Genomic DNA, 23,743 nt, shown 5'->3' on the forward strand with positions numbered 1-23,743 from the left:
GAACCGCGAAAGAATTAGGAAGAGTGGCGAACAAGCAGAGAAATTTGGATTGGAGCTACATGAAGATAAATTCAAATATATGATCATGGGAGCGACACAAGAAAAAAAAGGAGATTTTAGTGTTAGGTCTGTAAGTGGTAAAAGCTACAATTTTAAATCGCTGGACAATTTTTATACTTAGTTTAGTTGTAGTATTCGATAAGAATGAAAAACGGAGATGGGAGCTTGATGCCAGAACAGCAAAAAGGGAATAAAACATTAGGCAGTTTAAAAACCACTAACAAGAAGTACGAAGATACAAGTATATAAAACAATTATACGACCCGTTGTGATGTATGAAAGCAAAACGTCGACGATAACAAAGGCAAACGAAGAGAGACTACTTGTTTGGGAAAGAAAAATCCTAAGGAAGATCTTTGGTCTTGTGCTGGATGAAACATTAGGACAATATAGTACAAGAACAAATAAAGAGCTCGAAGAACTTTACCCAGACGCCAACATCATAAAAGAAATAAAGTCCAGAAGACTCCAATGGGCAGGAAACCTCAGAAGACATTCGGACCAAAGAACAGTAAGACTGGTGTGGGTCCCCTTCCCAACTGGAAGGAGACCACGCGTACGCCCTCGACTCCGGTGGCGAGATAATATGACAGGAGATTTAAGCACTATGGGCGTGGAGAATTGGATGGAGGTTGCTAAAGACAGAAAACAGTGGAGGCATGTTGTCGAGCTTAGACAAAGAAGGTTTCCCAATAATTTTAAACAAGCAGAAGTTATAATAATACATAAAGGGGAAGATAAAGATCCTGCCTTACCGAAATCACATAGACCGGTATGTTTATTGAATACAATGGGAAAATTACAAGAAAAATTACTATGTAAAAAATTAAATCAAATAAGAACAGAAATTGGATTACATCCTGGTCAGTATGGTTTTAGGAAAGGTAGATCAACAGAAGATGCAATAAATAAAGTATTTGAAATAGTAAACGAAAGCATAAAAAAGTATGTTTTAATGATCTTTATAGACGTGTCTGGGGCTTTTGACAATCTTTGGTGGCCGTCATTCTTTGAAAGACTTCGAAGAATGAGATGTCCAAAGAATCTGTACGGAAGTCTCAGAAACTACTGTCAAGACCGATATTCAAGCCTAAGCTGTCCAACAGGAAAAAAGACAAAACATATCACAAAAGGATGTCCACAAGGATCAGTTTGTGGACCTATGTTCTGGGATGTAATGCTAGAGGAACTGTTGGAACAATTGACTATAGATCCTGAAGTGCTTGGATGCATAGCATATGCAGATGATTTGTTGTTGATCATAGATGCAAACTCAAGAAGAGAATTAGAAAATAAATCAAATGAAGTATTAATAAGAGTAAATGATTGGATGAATAAAGTAAAATTAACAATATCAGATTCAAAAACAACATATAGTTTAATAAAAGGAAATTTAGAAAGAGATCCAATTATAAAAATTAGAGGGAAAACAATAAAAAGAAAAATGGAAACAAGATATTTAGGTATTATAATAGACGAACAAAAATTATTTACAAAACACATGAATTGTGTCTGTGAAAAGGCAACAAAGATCATGCATAGCATTGCTAGTCTAGCACAGAAGGAATATAGAATTTCGTTCCGACAGATGAGAATATACCTAAGTACAATACTTGCATCAATTGTAGGGTACGGTTCAAGTGTATGGGCACATAGATTAATAAATAAAAAAAACGCAGAAAAATTAAATAGAGCTCAGAGAGGATTTCTTGTAAGAATGACGGGAGCATTTGGAACAACTGCAACACAGGCACTCACAGTTTTAACTGGAGTAATGCCAATGCATTTAGAAACACAAAAAAGAGCATGTAATTATTGGCTAAAAAAAGAAAAATATGAAAAAATAATACAAATAATAGGATTAGATATAAGAAATAAAAGAGAATTAAAAGAAATAATAAATAGAAAAAGACAAAATGAATGGGAAAATTCAACAAAATCTAGACGTTTATACAATTTTATACCAATATTAGAAAACATTCCAAATTATTTTAATCCAAAACAAGGTTTAATACACTTTTTAACAGGACATGGACCGTACCCAACATATTTGGAAAGATTTAACTTAAAAGAGGGTGCATATTGTAAATGTGGAGAACTAGGTACACCAGAACATATAGTGTTACATTGTGAAAATACTATAGAAAATGAAGAACACAGAGAAATGAGAAGAAGATTAGAAAGAATTGAAATAAGAGATATATTACAAAATGAAGAATATTTTGAAATATTAAACAATCTCACACAAATAATATCTAAAAAACAACAAGAAATCTATAATAATAGAAGAAGACAACCAATAATCCAACCCTGATGAAGTTGAGTAAGATAAAGTTAAAATAAATAAAATAAAATATAATTTCAAAAATAGATATTTACAATTATAATAATAATAATTCAATATAAAATAAATAAATAAAAATAATAATTCAATACATAATTCATAAAAAAAAAAAAAACTCTCTTCTGAAATTAGAAGGAACTGTCTTTATAACTTATAAGGGAGTTGATAGTACCAAAAATATTTTAAATTGTTTATTTAAATTTGTTTGTTATACGTAATTAAGAGATTATGGCAAATTGTTATTGTAAAAATAGATTTAATAGTTGAGTAAAAAATGTAAAAATATAAAAAAAAATATCTGTAATCCCATCAGGAAAAAACGACCTGGATTAGTCACTAGAGGCCAGGTCATATGTATAAATAATAAATAAATAAAAAAAATAAAAATGTCGAGTCGGCTAAAACCCACGAAGGGTTGTAACGCCACCCTTACAAGTTGTACTCCGCCCTTACGGAGTAAGTAAATAAGTAAGTTTAAGAACCCTAACGAATACAAAATACGTTTCTAGGTAAGGTATGACCCGAATAAATAAAACAGTAATTTGACCCACAGTAACATAAATATGTCTGCGAGGCATAAACAATAAATATGAAGGAAGAGATAATCCTGGAAACATGGGAAAGAAAAATATTGAGACGCGTAGTCGGAGGAAAGAAGACAGAAGACGAGTATTATAGAAGAACCAACAACGAATTAATTGCTTTTTACCAAGAACCTACTATCACCGGCTTCATCAAGCCGAAAAGGATCAGATGGTTGGGACATAAAGAAAGAATGGCAGTGAAAAGATTACCTAAACCAGTTATAACCAGAAAACTAATCGGTCCAAAATAAGAGGTAGACCCAGAACGAGGCGGATTAACAAAGTTGAGGAAGACCTTAAACACGTGAAGGTGAAGGACTGGTAATGAAAAGCACAAAACAGAATTGAATGGAAAAATAATATTGTTCATCAGGTCCTTCAGGGCACTTAAGTATTTTGAAGATATTTAAAATTAAGTTTTTTAATGATTGTAATTACTTAATCTTATGGTTGAATTTTATAAAAATGGTTTTAAAAAGTCTTAACGGCCCTAATGTATACGCAGTTTAATACACAGACATAGTATAAATTGTACATCATTCTTTTGAGAAAGCTGATGTTTTATTCTTGTTGACTAGATTGTATAGAAATTAAAAAATGTATTTATAGTGGTTGGTATAGAAACAAGTTATATTACACTTTTGTTAATTTATAATATATTTGCAAGTTATAATATATTTATAGTTTTTTGGGTTTTAAAGAAGTATTTACAACTTAAAAAATACCAAGTTTTTTGTAAAAGGTATATATTAAAATACCCTAAATAAGGGTCACAATACAAAACGTTTTCGAGTTAAGGAATCCATCATCAGTGTTTAAAAGCCCTAAAGTTAAGTATAACCTAATTAATTTGGAGAAACGTTAAAAATTGCCAGAGGTTTTAAAAAAACAATAGGCCATACTTACAAAAATTGCATGCCTGAGCCACCAAAATATATTGGGTTAAAACCCTTTAAATGTAAATAATATGGTTGTTTTACATATTTATATAAAGATCATCTGATGTTTAAGATATGCCTGGATGTTACCCAGGGCAACACAGGACTCTTCCCACGTGGTTGGAATTTTTTTTTTTTGAGAAATCCTCACATATTGGATTTCAATCGCCAACTAACAACTGAATTCAAAAACAAATAAAAATGACATTAAGAACTGTCAATGTAACCTAGTTGTATTATTATTTCAGCCACAACGTTTAAAGATTATTTTGAATATTTAAGATAAAAAACAGTATCCAATTTACATATATTAGAATTAAAGATTTTCGAAAAAAGATGGAAAATTTCTTTTTCCTTAGAAATAATCCATTAATTAAGTATTCAAATAGTATGGTATAGTTAAACCCAGACATCCAAAGTGAAAGTTATCCTCCAACACCAAACTGTTCTATATGGTCCACATAATGTTCAGAAAAAAGTCACACCATTTTGAGCGTCGGGTTTGGGGGGGGGGGGGGAGAAATCTGCAAATTCGTAGTTTTTTACGTTTTTCGTCAATATTTCTAAAACTAAGCGGTTTAGCATGAACAACCTTCTACACAAAATTGTTCAACATTAAATTTGAAATAAGAAAGGTCCTACGCATAACCCTTCTAAAATGAACGGTTCCAAAGTTACGGAGGTAGTATAGTATAATTGGTCCAAAAAAAGGCCTAACCCAGACATCCAAAGTAAAAGTTTTCCTTCAACACCAAATTGTTCTATATGGTCCACATATTGTTCAGTAAAAAGTTATACCATTTTGAGCATCCGGTTTTGGGGGGAGATGGGGGAGAAATCAGTAGATTAGTAGTTTTTTTTAAGTTTTTCGTCAATATTTCTAAAACTATGCTATAGCGTAAAAAATATTCTATAGAAAAATGTTGTACATAAAATTTAAAACACAAAAGGTTTATACATAATTGTTATAAAATCAACGGTTCCAGAGTTACAGAGGGCGAAAAGTGGAGGTTTTTGATACTTTTTATATTTACCGATTTCTCCCCCTCTCCCCCCCAAACCCGACGCTCAAAATGGTGTGACTTTTTTCTGAACATTATGTGGACCATATAGAACAATTTGGTGTTGGAGGATAACTTTCACTTTGGATGTCTGGGATTTTGGTATGGTTATATCATAAATATTGACAAAAAAATATAAAAAGTATCGAAAACCTCGACATTTCACCCTCCGTAACTCTGGAACCCTTGATTTTATGACAATTATGTATAGAACATTTTTTGTTTTAAATTTCATGTAGAACATTCTTGTATATAACATTGTTTACGCTAAAGCATAGTTTTAGAAATATTGACGAAAAACGTAAAAAAACTACTAATTTACCGGCTTCTCTCCCATCTCCCTCCCAAACCGGACGCTCAATATGGTGTAACTTTTTACTGAACAATATGTGGACCATATAGAACATTTTGGTGTTGCAGGAAAGCTTTTACTTTGGATGTTTGGGTTAGGCCTTTTTTTGGACCAGTTATACTATACTACCTCCGTAACTTTGGAACCATTCATTTTAGAAAGATTATGCATATAGTCCATGTGGTGAGACCGCTCCCGTCTGAAAAAAATTTCTGATTCGGTTTCTTTGTGAATTCCTATTCAAAAATATCCCCTTTAAAGAAATCTGAAGGGTGCCGGGCGGAATTTTTGGGCAGAAATTGTTTAAACAATTTTTTTAAACAAATACAAAATATCATGTTTCTTTGCTCTGGAACATATATTTTTAGATTTTATGTTTCAATCTAAACAAGAAAGGTATCTTGTAATTTTTCTCAGAAATTGATAGTTTTGGAGTTATAGGCGATTTAAAATCTGAAAAGTGCGAAAATACGCATTTTAAAGACTTAAAAACTAATATTTAAATTAGTATTTTTGAGGTTGACAGACACTTAGACTGAAGACTGAAGATTCAGCTTCAAGATTCTGAAGAGTGATCTCGTCTAACTTTAATTTATAGCGTTGTTTTTTAATTGTTAAATATGCGTGTTTATCCGATTTTTTTGCCAGTGCGGCGCGCTCCATTTCAAAAATCTCCTATTTTCATTCGAAAAATATTTTTTCTAGATTCTTTGGGACATTCTAAATGAAATAAGTTTCTTAACATTTTTCTCAAAAGTTAATAGTTTGTAAGTTATAAGCGATTTAAAATCCGAAAAATGACAAAAAAACGCATTTTCGTATTTTAAATCGCTTACAACTTTAAAATTATTAACTTTTGGAGAAAAATGTCAAGAAACTTATTTTATTTAGAATGTCCCAAAGAATCTAGAAAAAAATATTTTTCGGAGGAAAATGTGAGATTTTTGACACGGAGCGCGCCGCACCGGCAAAAAAATCGGATAAACACGCATATTTAACAATTAAAAAACAACAGTATAAATTAAAGTTAGACGCGATCACTCTTCAGAATCTGGAAGCTAAATAATATGTAGTCTTCAATTTAAGTATCTGGCAACCTCAAAAATACTAATTTGAATATGAGTTTTTAAGCCTCGAAAATGCGTATTTTCGCATTTTTCAGATTTTAAATCGCCTATAACTCGAAAACTATCAATTTTTGAGAAAATTTACAAGATACCTTTCTTGTTCAGAATGACCGAAAAAACTCAAAAATATATGTTCTGAATCAAAACAACGTGATATTTTGTATTTGTTTAAAAAAATTGTTTAAACAATTTCTGCCCAAAAATTCCGCCCGGCACCCTTCAGATTTGTTTAAAGGCGACATTTTTGAATGGGAATCCACAAAGAAACCGAATCAGAAATTTTTCCAGACGGGAGCTGTCTCACCACATGGACTAATTAGTCCTGTCGCCAGGGGGGGTACAACGGCCTCCTTAATTCAGATGGACTTACCCAAGTTTTTTTTATATACTTTGACCCGCAGAATACGAATTTTTTGGGTAACAGTTGATCCGGATGTCGATAACATTCTTATAGACAAAGAACTTGAGGAACTACATAACAGCGATTTCTCGCAAAACAAAACATCTTTTTGTATTTTTTGGGTCATTTTAAGCAAAAAATATTCCTACAAGTTTTTTCGTAGAATGCATAGTTTTCGAGATAACCGCGGTTGAACTTTCAAAAAATCGAAAAATTGTAATTTTTGAACTCGAATAACTTTTGATTAAAAAATAAAGTAGCAATTCTGCTTACCGCATTTGAAAGTTTAAGTCAAATTATATCGGTTTTGATTATTTGCATTGCTAAAAATTTATTATTTTATTGGTAAACAAAGCTATAAACACCTAGTATGTGAGTGATGTTTTCTATGATTTCTCATTTAAAATCGAACGAGTAGGTAGAGTAGCTACAAGTGCAAGCGAGGCAATTTCTACGTAGAGGCAATTTAAAACGCATGTATTAGGCACGGGAAACACTATGTGTTTATAGATTAGTTTAACAATAAAAAAATTAATTTTTAGCAACGCAAATAATCAAAACCGACATAATTTGACTTAAACTTTCAAATGCGGTAAGCAGAATTGCTACTTTATTTTTTAATCAAAAGTTATTCGGGTTCAAAAAGTGCAATTTTTCGATTTTTTGAAAGTTCAACCGCGGTTATCTCGAAAACTATGCATCCTACGAAAAAACTTGTAGGAATATTTTTTGCTTAAAATGACCCAAAAAATACAAAAAGATGTTTTGTTTTGCGAGAAATCGCTGTTATGTAATTCCTCAAGTTCTTTGTCTATAACAATGTTATCGACATCCGGATCAACTGTTACCCAAAAAATTCGTATTCTGCGGGTCAAAATATATAAAAAAAACTTGGGTAAGTCCATCTGAATTAAGGAGGCCGTTGTACCCCCCTGGCGACAGGACTAAATAGGGCCTTTTTTATTTCAAATTTAATGTAGAACAATTTTGTATAGAGGGGAAAAACTTAAAAAACTACGAATTTACCGGTTTCTCCCCCCTCTCCCCCCCAAACCTGATGCTCAAAATGGTGTGACTTTTTTCTGGACATTATGTGGAACATATAGAACAATTTGGTGTTGAAGGATAACTTTCACTTTGGATGTCTGGGTTATGCCATCTTTTGGATCAACTACTATACTATACTAAAATAGAAAAATAAAAATAAAATGTTTACGCTACCAGAAGTTATGCAGTCAACAATACCAATAGGTGTTGTATTAGTGGTGTGAAATTATCAATACAATTAGACAAATAATGGGAAAGGTCTTATGCGTGTGGACGTCTAGGAACACAAAAAATATGTAATGTGTACATATGTGTACGATAGAGTATTAATTAAAGGATAATTGTTTGATGACTGATAACTTGCTTAGAAGTCGACCCAACATAAATTGGATAATGATGGAAAAAGTGATATGATAATTATAGAAATACTGTTTTGTTTTTTATCTGAGTGAAAATGAGACTAGAGTAACTTGATGAAACTAAGTTCTCGAGAGACCTGACATCAAATTGGTTGTAAATGGAGTGATCGTAAAATATGGGGGAGTTGGAAGGTATGAAAAATCTAACAGAGTATGTTGTGATATTGGACCATGGAAGATGTGTAGTCTGTTGTTATGATAGGAGAGTTATCTAATCAATAAGCTATGAGATAAGACTAAGAAGAAGAGGTTGGCTGGAATGAGACTCAATCTGATCAATGTGGTGGTATATGTGATGTAGGAGTTAAAATTTTTTTTGGAAAAGTAAAGATGGGGTGAAATAATGAGAATGTGGGAGGATGAAGTACAAATGAATATTGTTCATTGAATAATATTCATTTGTACTTCATCCTCCCACATTCTCATTATTTCACACCAGCGTTACTTTTCCAAAAAAAAATAGCTCCAGCCAACCTCTTCTTCTTAGTCTTATCTCATAGCTTATCGATTAGATAGCTCTCCTATCATAACAACACACTACACATCTTCCATAGTCCAATATCACAACGTACTCTGTCAGACTTTTCATACCTTCCAACTCCCCCCCCCCCCCCGTATTTTACGATCACTTCATTTACAACCAATTTGATGGGAGGACTTAGTTTGATCAAGTTACTCTAGTCTCATTTTCAGTCAGATAAAAAACAAAACAGTATTTCTATAATTATCAGTAGTAATTGCACAAGAGCTCTAAAATTATTGAATTTTTCCCGAGTGACACTTTGACAGTTTTAATTTCACGAGCCAAAGGCGAGTGAAATTATATCAAAGTGTCACGAGGGGCAAAAATTATATATTAATTCTAGAGTTCGAGTGCAATTTGTTGCGATTATTTCATGAATCAAACTGTTCAAAACCAAAATTTTACTGTAATTTATTTATGTAAGCACAAATTAGTACAATTAAACACAAAGTTTTCATAAATATTTGACGATTGAAAGTCATCACTTTTATAATTTTTAAAACATTAATTGTTATTAATGTCACTGAATGTATTTTTCGTAGCAACGAAGGGCATCTGACGTAACATACTTAACGACGGGCAATTATCAAAAATTATCGATTTAATTCAGATTTCTGTAGCTTTCTATTGGTCAGAATCTCCTGTGAATGAAATAATCATAATTATCACTTTTTCCATCATTATCCAATTTATTTGGGTCGACTTTTAAGCAAGTTATCATTCATCACACAATGATCCTTTAATTAATACTCTTAGAATCGTACACATGTGTACACATTACATACTATTTTGTGTTGCTAGACGTCCACACGTATAAGGCCTTTCCCATTATTTGTCTAATTGTATTGATAATTTCACACCACTAATACAACACCTATTGGTATTGTTGACTGCATAACTTCTGGTAACGCAAACATTTTATTTTTATTTTCCTATTTGAATATTTAATTAATGGATTATTTCTAAGGAAAAAAATTTTTCCATTTTTTTTCGAACATCTTTAATTCTAATATATGTAAATTGGATACTGTTTTTTATCTTAAACATTCAAAATAACCTTTAAACCTTGTGGCTGAAGTAATAATACAACTAGGTTACATTGACAGTTCTTAATGTCATTTTGGTTTGCTTTTAAATTCAGTTGTCAGTTGGCCATTGAAATCCAATATGTGAGGTTTTCTCAAAAAAAAATTCCAGCCACGTGGGAAGATTCCTGTGTTGCCCTGGGTAACATCCAGGCATCTTTATATAAATATGTAAAACAACCATATTATTTACAATTAAAGGGTTTTTACCCAATACATTTTGGTGGCTCAGGCATGCAATTTTTGTAAGTATGGCCTATTGTTTTTTTAAAACCTCTGTCAATTTTTAACTTTTCTCTAAATTAATTAGGTTATACTTAATTTTTGGGCTTTTAAACACTGATGATGGATTCCTTAATCCGAAAACGTTTTGTATTGTGACTCTTATTTAGGGTATTTTAATATATACCTTTTACACAAAAAATTTTTGTGATTTATGGTATACAGCCAGCTACAAGAAGTTTATTTTCCTCGTGTATTTTATTTACAACTTCATTTATCTTAATTATTAATTAATAATCAACTTACTTCATCATTTCGTGGTGAATCAATTAACGAGCTAAAGCTTGATCGAGATCCGTGTCTTCCAATTTTAGAAGGCTCGTCACCGGAACCAGAAAGTTCTCCTCTACTACGGAAGGGACTTGTTCCAGCGGCTGCCCTCGTCAATCTGTCGTTTTCCACACATTGCGCCAATGAGATGCCAAATACTAAGCCGCCCTGTGATCCGCTGTTTTCTGGAAATAGTGATGGTCGTGTTAATTAAATTGGACAAAAGGATAAGCAGATTGAAAAGATTGATAATCCCACATGTAGCATGATTAGAGGATATGATGCAATGAGACCATGTAAATTATTAGCTAAAACTTTATTGAACTTTATTCGCCATGTACAAAGTGATATAAAACGGTAAAAACATTTAATTTTTATCCTTAATATACAAAAAAGCATCTATATATACCTACAGGGTGTAACAGAAAGGTAAGTCATAAATTAAATCACATATTTTGGGACCAAAAATAGTTCCATTGATCCTAACTTACCTTAGTACAAATGTGCACATAAAATAAGTTACAGCCTTTTGAAGTTAAAAAATGAAAATTGATTTTTTCCAATACCTATATCGAAAACTGCCAGAGATTTTATATTGAAAATGGACATGTGGCTTTCATATGGGCAGGAACATCTTAAAATAATATTAAGTAGTAAAATTTGTGGACCAAAAAATTTTAAACGGTTTTGTTCCCTTAAACCTCCAATATTTAAAGTTTTGAAAATTTTTGTCCTCTTATTCTTTTTTTCGATATTATTAAATTATAAATAAATTTTTATATTAGTACTAGGTCACTATACTGTTATTTAACAATATTTACAAATATGTGGTGGGTTTTACAAATGTCTAAAATATATCGATAAAAACTGACCTATCAAAAAAATACTAAGAGGGAAATAAGTTTTAAAACCACTGTGTCTAACTAATGGTACCAAAATAATAATTATTTTTATGCGGTCCCTAAATTTCACTATTATTTTTTTTTAAATATTCGCACCATAATTATGCCACATGTTCATTTTCAATAAAAAATCTCCAATAGTTTTCAATATATTGGAAAAAATCAATTTTCATTTTGTAACTTCAAAGAGCTGTAACTATTTTTTTTTGTTTGCACGTTTGTACTAAGATAAATTAGGTTCAATCGAACTATTTTTGGTCCCAGAATGTGATTTCATTTTTATTACCTATCTTTTTGTTATATCCTGTATCATTTCGATAGTATTTTATATTCATACATCGATTTTTGATACGTTCACAGGTACGTGTATTTGACGAACAAATGAGTAAAAAAAATCCAGTTTTTGAAGTTTTTAAGTAAAATGTACAAAGTACCTGGTTTAGTTCAATCTGCAATGTGAACTATTATTCATTTCGGGCAATTAGCTCTAAATCTAAAATATATCTACGGTGAGCATGCAAAATGTCATATCTCGCGTGTTGACGATTTTGTATCTTTTATTTTGATGAATGCACTGCTCAAAATCGGAACGCAGATACCAAGAATGCTCTTTTTTAATTTGAGTATGTTATTTGGCATCACCATAATTATGTGCATCTGAAATTTTTAGAAGTTGGGCAGATATAGATGGAGGTGGGTTCTAGATAATATGTATGTATGCATTGTGTACGGCAAATCTCTATATTTAGGTTTGCAACTTCTAGGGATTTTGCAACTTCTAGATTTTCCGGACACAATATAAGACAAAAAGAAGACCGATGTAACAAAATTCTTATAAATTGGAGACCGTGGGACTGGGAATATAAACGAGGCAGAGGAAGACTATAAATGGGATAAGCAGATGATATCAAGAAACACGTGGGTTCTGGGTGAATAATTGTAGCGACAGACAGACAAGAATGAAAAAGTATTGGGGAGGCCTATGTCCAAATATGTATAATAGTAAACGTTTCAAATGTTATAGGTAAGATTAATTTTATAATTTTATAATTAAACACTAACTTATTATGCCCACTAACAAGTGAGTTCGTATCCAGTAAGTTCCTATTTCAAACGAACACGTAATAGTCTGACGACACGAGTAATGTGCTATAGTTCATAAAGTTATGGAAGTTCAAAGTGGATTTGCTCCAAATATATCATGAACAGACAACTCATTAATTTTAAAAGTTTTAGAGTATCAGTAATGCAATTACATTTGACACGTTTGGAATTAGAAAGCCTATTATATGACAATTTTTAGGCAAAAACAAGGTTCGGTACGACGAACAAGTAAAAGGCTAATAAATCAAGTATCAGCCGCTTTCATACGGTTAGTCCAGGTTTTGAGATGGACGTTGAGAGGTGATCTAATTTTTTTGCAGAAACTGCTTTAAATTAACCTATATAATAATAATTGAGTTATCCTCCCACTCAAAAACATCCGGAAGATTGTTTAAATAATCAAAATGTCAAAAAATAAAGGAAAAATTCGATTTTTTTCTTCGTTTTTTGATTATAACTTTAAAAGTATTCACTTCCGAGAAAAGTTGAACAAAAATAAAAGTTGCGTAAATACGTAAATAAAGTTCCTACAATATAAGATTGGATAATTTTTTTTTAATTGTTACCCTTGTTGCAAAATAGCAATAATTGCGAAAAAAAACATAAAAAAACAAGTATTTGCATTTTACATTTTTCAACCATTTCTGCTACCCCTAGGACCTTCATATTTCACCCAGAAAAACACTATGATATGATAAAACAAGATTGTAAAGTTAAGATTGGTTCAATAGATTTTGCAAAATAAATTTTGCAATTCAGCTTTCGTTTTTTCGAAATGTTGCATGACTGAAAATAAAGCAGATAGCAAGTTAATTTTTTTTTGCATATAGAAGGATACTGTACCTTTCATTTGCAATTTGCAAAATTAAAATCGGTTAACTACCACGGCGCCAGGATTTTTTTTTTTAAATAAACATTAATTTTTGGTGCTACGCGCAGGACAGCGGTGTTCGATTCACGCAAGTTGATTTCCACCAAAATTTCTTCCAATATTTATCTATTATATTATTTTCTTACTCTATATTTTGTTGTATGTTCATATTTTAATTCTACAAAAATCAAACTAATTTGATTATTATTTGTGAAAATTTGTTTAAAGAATTGCATATATTTAAAAATAATACACTTTTATTTTCTAAGTTAAATATGAACAAAGAAAGTTTTTGCTAAAAAAAGTGTTATTTCAAAGGACAGAGTATTTGTTTTTATTTTACAATAAACAAATTTATTTATTTATTTATTTCGAAATGTATTAAAAATTAAAATTTATCAATCATTATCAAAGGTCATTGGAATACCCAATCAGAGCGAACGTATCCGCTGTCCTGCGCGTAGCACCAAAAATTAATGTTAAATGGTTGAAAAACGTAAAATGCGAATACTTTTTGTTTTATGGTTTTTTCGAAATTATTGCTATTTTGCAACAAGGTTGACAATTTTTAAAATTTTCAGTTAATCCTATATTGTAGGAAATTTAATTACGCAACTTTTATGTTGGTGCAAATTTTCTCGAAAACAAATACTTTTAAAGTTATAATCAAAAAACCAAGAAAAAAATCGAATTTTTTCTTCATTTTTTGACATTTTGATTATTTAAACAATGTTCCGGACCTTTTTGAGTGGGAGGATAACTCAAATATTATTATATGAGTTATTTTCAAGCAATTTCTGCAAAAAAATATGAATCACCTCTCAACATCCAAATGTACTAATATTTTTACAGATGCGCCCTGGTCTAGGTTGCAAATATTAAAAAGGATTGGACATGTAATGATTATAACATATTAAGAGGATGTAAAAATCACAAGGCGATAAATCAGGAATATAATATGAATACTTTAATATCCTTCATCTCTGTCTCCCAGAATGACGCCATGTGAAAGCTTATCTAGACGTTCTCGTCTTATTGCTTGATGGCAAACTGACATAAGATAATATAGACACCTAGATTCTTCACTAGCAATTATTGACAAAAGAAATTCATTACTGATTTTCTTATATTTCGTGAAATGTTATTTAATATAAACAAAGATAAGCGAAAAAAAAACCCATACGCAAACTTTTCTGATCCTCTGACAAAATGCGAGAAACCCATTCCGCAGAAAATTGGCTCTAACCCAGTTTGTGTGTAACACAGTTTGATTACAATACTATGGATATGTTACAGTTCAAGTTGATTCTCAGTTACAGTTGACTATTCCTAGTTCGAGTCAACTCCAACTATAATGAGCAGTAAAAGTTGATTTGAAAAATTTAATTCAACTTTTACTAGTTGGAGTTGACTATTCCTGGATCGATTCAGTAAATGTTGATTATACGAGTATAATCTCACGTGCTTTTTTGATGACTACGTCTCTTTGTTTTGACCGTTTCAACTACTTATCATGATTTGCAAATATAGGCCAGTAAATAAAGCTGAAAAATGGCAAAACCTCGCAATTTTTTCGTCCAGCATCGATTTGTAGAAAAATTTTGGGATTAGGCTCATTTCACCCTCTAGTTCATTTTTTATATTGATCCGTTGTACGCTTTTGATTTTTTAAGGGTGATAACTACCTCTAATTGTAGAAAAAGTATAAAATAGTACTTTAAACTTTAATATGGTCAACATTTGGTTTTTATTAGTTAAATAATAATTATTGTTTTATGTTTTAGGATATAAAATCATAATATTTCAACTCTTAAAACCACCCTTGTTAGAGCTATATGTATATAATTTTATCTTTAAACTCCAATATTTCTAAATTTTAAATAGGTCAAACTTCTTGGGTGTATTGATTATACATATACAGTGCGCTGGAATAAGTGTTACCCCCCCCCCTTACTAACTTATTTTTTAAAATATTCATAGTATATTACAGCATCATTGTTTCGATTTTTACGCGGTCCCTCTTCAGGTGACAGTGATAACTTTAATTTTTTTTAAATAGGAAAGTCATCATCTGATACCTCGTTTAAAAGCTTTTGAAAGACTGATTACAAAAATGTATAATACTTTAATCCTTTTTGATACCGTATGGCCGTAGGCGCAAAATTTCGGTCGAATTATTTTGAAATGTATTTATTTTTTTCGAATCCTGAGAAAACTAATAAGTATTTTTGAAAAATTTAAACGAAGAATGAAATATTACAGTATTATCGAGGGTCAAAAGTCCTTAGAACTTCTATAATGATTATTTTAATAACTCACAGGGGCAAAAAAAAATAAAATTTAATCGGAATTTTAATTTCAAATATATCATTCAAAAGAAATTTTTGTTTATTTTAAGGGACTTTCGGCCCTCGATAATAATGTAATCTTTTATTATGCGTTTAAATTTTTTAAAAATACTTATTAGTTTTCTCAGGATTAGAAAAAAATAAATGCATTTAAAAACAATTCGATCGAAATTTTGCGCCTACGCTCTTAAAAAGGATTAAAGTATTATACATTTTTGTAATCAGTATTTCAAACGCTTTTCAATGAGCTATCACATGATCTACTTTCCCATTTAAAAAAATCAAAGTTTTGCCTGTCACCTGAAGAGGAATCGCGTAAAGTTCGAATCATTGATGTTATAATATACATTGATTATTTTAAAAATCGACCTGTCCGAGCGTTTTGCTTATGTTCTAGAAATAAATAAGTTATTAAGGGGGGTAACACTTATTCCAGCGCACTGTTTAAAAATAATTACGGAAGGCCGAAGATCAATTAGGTGGGTAGTTAGGGGGTTGTTTTCACTGATTTTTTCGTAGAAAAAACTAGGTGCTGACCGTATTTTGATCGTAAGTCGCTCAATTTTTATGCTAGAACCTTTTTTTTTTGAAAGGTCTAATTATATACTTGAAAAAATATTCTTTTCCTCGAAAAATGCAAAGTTTTTCTGTTATTTGGCTTTGAATATTTCAAATTATGCATTTGACGTAAAAAGCTAACTTGTAACATGATGTATCTCAGTTTCTATTGGTTGTAGAAAAATTATAAAAAAAGGATTTTGTTCGTGTTTCTAAAAGATACAACTTTTAAACCTACAGTTTTTTTATTAAATGTATATGTTCTGAGTTACTCTCGAAAAACCCTCTAAAAAAGTCGATTTTTTCGTCAAAAAACTGTTACTTTCAACCGAGAATAACTCGAAAAATATTAGTTTTACGAAGAAAACGTAAGAAACATGTTTTTGTCAGAATTACATTTTCCATCGATTTTCAATGTATGTAATGAAAAATTCCCGACCAAGAGATGGGGTGGCAACCACCCCTAAGGTTTTAGCGTAGAGCGGCATGATTTATAAAATGATCCTTGGGCTATTCACTCCCTTTTGTGAAAATTTCAAGTGGATCCATGTTTGACGAAAAATTTCGAGCCAAAATGCTTCATTTCCTGGCCTAATATCCAGTAACATTTAATTTCTAGAATCGGTTGTTTGTGTGAATCAAATTTTACTAAATGGCATTGGGAATAGTATACTTTAACTAGTTGGAGTCTACTTTTACTAGTATATGTTGAATAAAAATCTTCGTTTTATATTTATAATCAACATTTACTGAAACCAGCCGTTTGAGTTGACTCGAACTAGGAATAGTCAACTCCAACTGGATAATCAACTTAAAATCTATATATATATAATATCGGTTTACAACGTTCTTCGACGTCTTCCGATTTCCAATCTCCATCTCGTTCTGTCATTCCATAGATCGTCCTCGAGTTCTCTGTCCCTGATTTCTCTATCAACTCCTTCTCTCCAACTTCTTCTAGGTCTTCCTGGTCTGCGCCTTCCTCTTGGTTGCCATTCGAGGATTTGTCTTGGTATTCTATTCTCCGGCATTCTCCTTACGTGTCCGTACCAGCTGAGTTGTTTCGTCCTGATGTCGTCAACAATAGTATGTGTCACCCCCATGATTTCTCGGACTCTCTCGTTTGTTATTCTGTCACGTCTAGATATTCCCGCTGAACGGCGCCAGAAGTCCATTTCTGTTACTCTAAGCATTTTCTCTGTTCTGTCTTTTATGGGCCACACTTCGCCTCCATATGTTGTGATGCTTTTTATTATAGTGTTATATATTCTTTTTTTATTCTTCTTAGAAATATTTTTATCCCACAGTACGCTGTTTAGTAAGGATATGCCTTTCCTACCCTGTATATTTCGTTCCTTAATAGCTGCATCTAATTTTCCGTCTTGAGTGATCTTTACTCCCAGGTATTTTTAGTCTTCACATAATTTTATTTCTTGATTTTCCTCTACTCGGAGGCTATGTTGATCTCCTCCGATACTCATGTATTCAGTTTTTTCCATATTCACTTCTAGGCCCCACTCTGTAAACTCTTCTAATAGTTTTCGCATCATGTAACTAAGATCTTCAGAGTCCTGTGCGATGATCACCTGGTCATCCGCAAAGCACAGCGTGTACAAAGTTGAGTCCGTTAGTGGTATGCCCATATTCGTACATTTTTTCTTCCATTTGTTGAGTGCTGCTTCGAGGTATATTTTGAATAGTGTTGGTGAGATACAGCATCCTTGCCTTAGTCCTTTAGTTACTGTGAATCCAGGTGTTATGAGATTTCCCGTTTTAATTCTTGTTGTTTGTTGGTAGTACAACGTTTTTACGGCTTCAACCAATTCTATATTTACATTTGTTTTCTCCAGTGCCTCCCATAATTTAACCAGCGGGACACTATCATACGCTTTTCTAAGGTCTACAAACATCAGATGGACTTCTTGGCCATGAGCAACTTTCTTTTCAATTATCTGAGTAATGGAGAAAACATGATCTATTGTAGATCGACCTGCGCGAAAACCAGCCTGTTCTTCGGCTTCCATATTTTGGTATTCTTCTTCTATTCGATTTTTAATAAGTTTTCCATATATTCTGCTGATACTACTAGTGACTGCAATTCCTCTATAGTTTTCAGGTTTTGATTTATCTCCCTTTTTGTGGATAGTGCTCAGATGTGACTCTTTCCATTCTTTAGGTATTTCATGGTTATTCAAGCATTGCCGGAAAAGTTGTCTTAGCCGCTTAATTAAAACTTTAGGTCCATATTTGATGAGTTCCGGAGCTATATTTCCTGGGCCCGGTGATTTCCCATTTTTTTTTTTTTTGGAGGTCGTCTGACATATGTCTCCGATGGCACTGCAGCCTCATGGGCTTATTGTGCCAAGGTGATTTCCCATTCTTCAACTGTTTACATATGGTTTCGACTTCTCTCTCATTTACTCTGATTGGTGATCCTATCAACCTGACGCTTTGTATATCGTTGGATTGTATCTGTTTGAAGGGCTCTCTTGTCTCTGTTAGTAAATCTTCAAAGTATCTTTCCCAAGTTTGTGGTGATATGGACTGAATAATGTCTTTTTTTCTGTCGTTTCTTAAATTTTTTAATAGTTTCCAACTTTCTGAACTTTGGCTTCCACCTATGTATGTATTTAGCATGGTACACTTTTTTGTCCAGAGTTCGTTTTTCTTTTGACATATTTTTCTCCTGACCCTCGCTTGTATTCTTTTATAATGTATTCTGTCTTCCACGTTTTTTCTGTTCAGATATTTTTGATACGATTCTCTTTTCTTTGTTATTTCCTGCGAAATATCTTGATCCCACCAATACGGTTTTCGATGTACGGTTTTTTCATATCGCCCTAGTGCTTCTAAGGCAGCGGCGTGTATACATTCTTTGATGTTTTCGTATGACTGATTCACATTTCTGGTATTCTCTTCCGTTTCAATTAGATTTTCTTCCAGTCTACGTTTATATAGGTTTTTAACACTTTCTTGGTGTAAACTATTCAAATTGTATCGTACTTCTTGGAGCTGTTCATTTGAATTATTACCTTGCTGCGTTTCTTTTTCTATTTTCGGTGGAAATGAAATATCTGAACGTAGGAGATAGTGGTCACTGCCGCAAATTGGTCCTCTACATACTTGAAATCTAACAGATACATTATATTCGCTGAGCTTCGCTGGAATCGCCAACTAGCGGATTACTAATGCATCTTCTGCTGGAAATTTTAAAACTTATTATTTAATTTTTATCGTGAAATATTTACACCGCGATGAAGTAATTAAATTGTTTTCGATGGTTAATATCAGTAAGTACAAAATTTATGATTTATTATGATTATATTTTTAAGATTTTGCTTATCATTTTGACGTCTTATTGATGAAATATTAGTTTCCTTCTTTCTTGCGTCCGATACTTTCACAATAATCGTGTATATGGCTGTGAGATTATTGGAATAATTATACTAATAATGTTAAAAAACAAATATCAGTGTTTAAAACGAAAGTATGTTTCACTTTAAGTAAACTGATTTGTCACTACTGACGCTAGCGAACTTATCCCCTCTACCTACGAGCTCAGCGGATACTCAAACTATGCCGGATTTATACTCAGCCTTTGCCACTGCTAATGCCGCTGTCGGAAATATTGTCCGAAATACGATACCGATGCGGGTGAAGTGTTCACACCAGTCCTCAAAAATATCGGTAATGTCCTCATGACTAATACTCACTCGCTTTCGCGTTGCCTCTCCTTTGACTTCCGTCTCAAAACCGACTTTTTGGGGAGCGCCGTGCAATGGCAGTAGCATGAGCAGCGGAAGCGCGAGTGAGCTGCCCACTTCCCTGCCCAATTCCCTGTCCAACAGGACTGAGTGTAAATTCGGTATATTTTCTGAAAAATGATCTCATTGAAATTCGACGTGTTTCTCTAATCAAGTCTTTCAAACATACCACATTCCTGTCTGTTTTCCATTCTTAAATTTTCGACAGCATTCCTTGACAGTTGGATACAAAAAAAACATGCGATTCCTTACAATATTTGCATTCGCGTATAAATTAGCAAAGATTGCAAACCTTCATTACACTAAAATTGAATAGGGCTTTTCAACGATTCTCATTTGCTTCTAGCTTCTGTCGTATGTCGTATAATCCATGTATAATAATATTATCTCGAAGCTCGAAGCAAATGAGAATCGCTGAAAAGCCCTATGGCCACACGCTGATTATTTGGACGGATTGCTAATAACAAACGTCATTTTTAAGTCACATTACTTAAAATTACACTCAAATGCACCTAATGGGAACTGATCAGGGTGACGATTTAGGAGCAAACAGTAGCGATCAACAAATAGCAACAAACGCGGTCCAAGATTGCAAAATTTCTGCGAACTTTCAAAAGTGAGGCAACAGTTCGTCGGTAATTCGACACTGACAGTGACGTTTATACTATAAGAAACTAGTTGTTTATGAAACCGTTCGTGAAGTATGCTTTGTGCGAACGCACGCGATGTTTAGAGCACGAGCGACAACGGAGGGGGTGCTATACATCGCGTAAGTTCGCAAAAATTACTTCATGCACAGTTTCATACAATGTTTTATCTATAATAAACAAATAAAAAAACTGTAACTCTTCGTCAATGGACGATTTTTTAGACGAATTTTTAGAACTTTGACATTTAAAAATTATAATTTTTTTTACACCACAAAACTGTCAAAATTTTTGTTGTAATTTATTGCTCATTATGCCATCACTATGACAACGCGAACGTTAAGAATATTTGATTATATGAAAGTGTGTCAAAAACAGTGCGAAAAATAAATCCCATTTAAAATACATTGTTACTTTTAAAATACATTGTTACTTCACGCACACTTTAAACCCTTCACGCACTGCTATCTATAATGGCAGTTTTCACAAACTAAAAATTTATACATAATATGACATAGAGTAGATCAAATAATTTATCTACTCTATGTCATATTATGTATAAGTTTTTAGTTTGTGAAAACTGTCTATTATATAGCAGTGCGTGAAGGATTTAAAGTGTGCGTGAAGTAACAATGTATTTTAAATGGGATTTACTTTTTCGCACTGTTTGTAACTTTCGAGTTGTCATGGTGACAATCCTTAACTTTTGCGTTGTCATGGTGATGACAATATGAGCAATGAATTAAAACAAAAGTTTTGACAGTTTTGTCGTTTGAAAGTAGTTAGAATTTTTAAATGTCAAAGTTCTAAAAATTGTAAAATAGAAATGAATTCCAGTGACGAAGAGTTACAGCTTTTTTTATTTGTTTATCGTAGATAAAATATTGTATGAAACTGTGCGTGAAGTACTTTTTGCGAACTTACGCGATTTATAGCACTCACTCCGTTGTCGCTCGTGCTCACGATACTTCACGAAACTGTTTCATAAATAACTATTTTATACATATAGGCGCGAAATGTTGCCACATCAGTGACGTTCGATTTCTTGTTATAAAAAAATCGATTTTTAGTAGTTCCAATGTCACACAAAATCTAGGCACAGGATAAAAAAGTGTATTTGAAGAAAGTTTATTTTTTTGTCTTTCTTAATGGCGGTACAGGCTCCTTTTTGTAATATTTTATTTAGTTATAGAGTAATTTCCACATACTAACATTTTTCTGAAGTTGGGTTCTCTATGTGTGCCAAATATCTCGACAAAATATTCAAAATTACAGCCGCAATCTTGGAACGCGTTTGTTGCTACCTGTTGATCGCTACTGTGTGCTCTTAATACTGCCGCAGTATTTTTAATGTTTAGAAGGTGTTTTCTCACTATTTTATATGATATTATGCATAATAAGCATGTGTAAAAATTATGAAAAAAAAAATAAAAAGTCGACAAATGCAACCAGGTATTATACTTTGTTTAATATATTATCAGGCACAGTATTATTAAATTTGCTAGTTTGCTGAAATCTAATTTTGGGAAAAGGGTTGGTATTGTAGTGCTCATTGGATAATTTCAGTGACGGGTATTATAGCTTACGATGTCAAATACGAAGGGGTGAATAAATATACTTTGGATTAAAAGTTACGAGTCGAGTTAAGCTCAACTTTTAAGCCTAGCTAATGCAGGAAATCCAAGGATTTGTACGGTGTATTTTATTAAGGGTTTTTAACTTATTTTTGTGAAATATACATAATATTAAAAAAAGTTCAGGAAATTCAAACTATTTTACTAAACATAAAATATTAATGCTAGAAATTCCTTAACATAGATGTGGTACTATTTGTTAAGTAATATGGAAATGGTAAAAATAAAAAAATATAAACTGGAGTTACCAGATGCAAAAAGTTTGTCTTTTAAAATATAAAAATTAACGAATTATGTAGTTTTGTAGACGCTTGTTCTGGATATTTTTCGGTAATACACTGCAGTAAAAAGGTATTATTTTTTGTTATTTTTAAGTGTGTTATTTTACCATGCTTTTATATACTTCGCCTGTACTTCGTCTCTATCTTTGTCACTTTATGGCTTTCTCCGGGAAAATCTTGTAGCTAATCGATTTTAAACATACTTTCCGACTAGCTAAAAATCTAAAATTTTCAGAATAGCTCAGAACTCTTTGACAGTGCAATATTCAGCAACTTTTACATGGATGCATTGAGTTTTATTTGTAATTTTAAGCCATTTTAAATTTTATATGGTAAAATTAGTTCTCACTTTTCCCAAAATATGGCGCTGCTAGTTTTATTAATATGTCATGTAAAATTTTCGATTCATGTGTAACCGCTAATGAATATTTAGAATTGCCTCGCTTATTTGTTATTGTGTGAGAAGGCGCAGTATAAAAGTGATCAGTGAAAGTGTAGTGTTCAGGAGCAGAAACAGGTAAGGTAAGAAATATAGCCACCATCCTTGAGCACGCAATTTTTTGAAATATTTTGTTTTCCATATATTTTCAAATGTGTGTAAAACATTGTCTTTGATTTACATGAGTTAAAAATCGATTACAAACTTCTTTCATGACATAGAAATTGAAACAACGAATAATACACTGAAGACCAAGACAATAGATGTTCTAATGATATAAAACGGATCGACAAAAATAAAAAAGCGGATCGATATGCAAACAGCACAAAACAGAAATACCTACATGAAGAAGACTGAGGGAGACCTATATCCAGAAGTGGATAGATCCAGGTTGAATGATGATAATGATTTGACTTAGGCAAATATGCAAATAAAAAGGTAAAAAATATGCGCATAAATATGCAGTAACTTACGTAAAAATATGCATATTTATCTTGAAAATATGCATGTCATAAAAAATACTGACAATATTTTTTTATTTACAAAAATATTTATATCTTCACATGTTATATTAATTATCATGGATGTATGTATGTTACAAACTAAGTTTATGTAATTAAATATTTAAGTAATTTAACAAATAAATAATATTATTTCGAATTGTGTTAAAAATAAATTCTCAAATGCTATTGGAAAATATCCA

At 32.0% G+C, this 23,743-nt stretch overlaps 1 protein-coding gene across 1 annotated transcript in view; it reads right to left on the minus strand.

Annotated features, from left to right (window-relative positions):
• The window catches only part of LOC126885093 (uncharacterized), a 275,171-nt gene that overhangs the window by 72,554 nt on the left and 178,874 nt on the right, over positions 1-23,743 (minus strand). The window contains exon 4 of the mRNA XM_050651517.1: positions 10,469-10,677. Within this exon, the coding sequence (XP_050507474.1) occupies positions 10,469-10,677 (209 nt within the window). The remainder of the gene's footprint in view (positions 1-10,468; positions 10,678-23,743) is intronic.

This window comes from Diabrotica virgifera, chromosome 5 (assembly GCF_917563875.1).
Source record: "Diabrotica virgifera virgifera chromosome 5, PGI_DIABVI_V3a".
Classification (NCBI taxonomy): Eukaryota; Metazoa; Arthropoda; class Insecta; order Coleoptera; family Chrysomelidae; genus Diabrotica; species Diabrotica virgifera.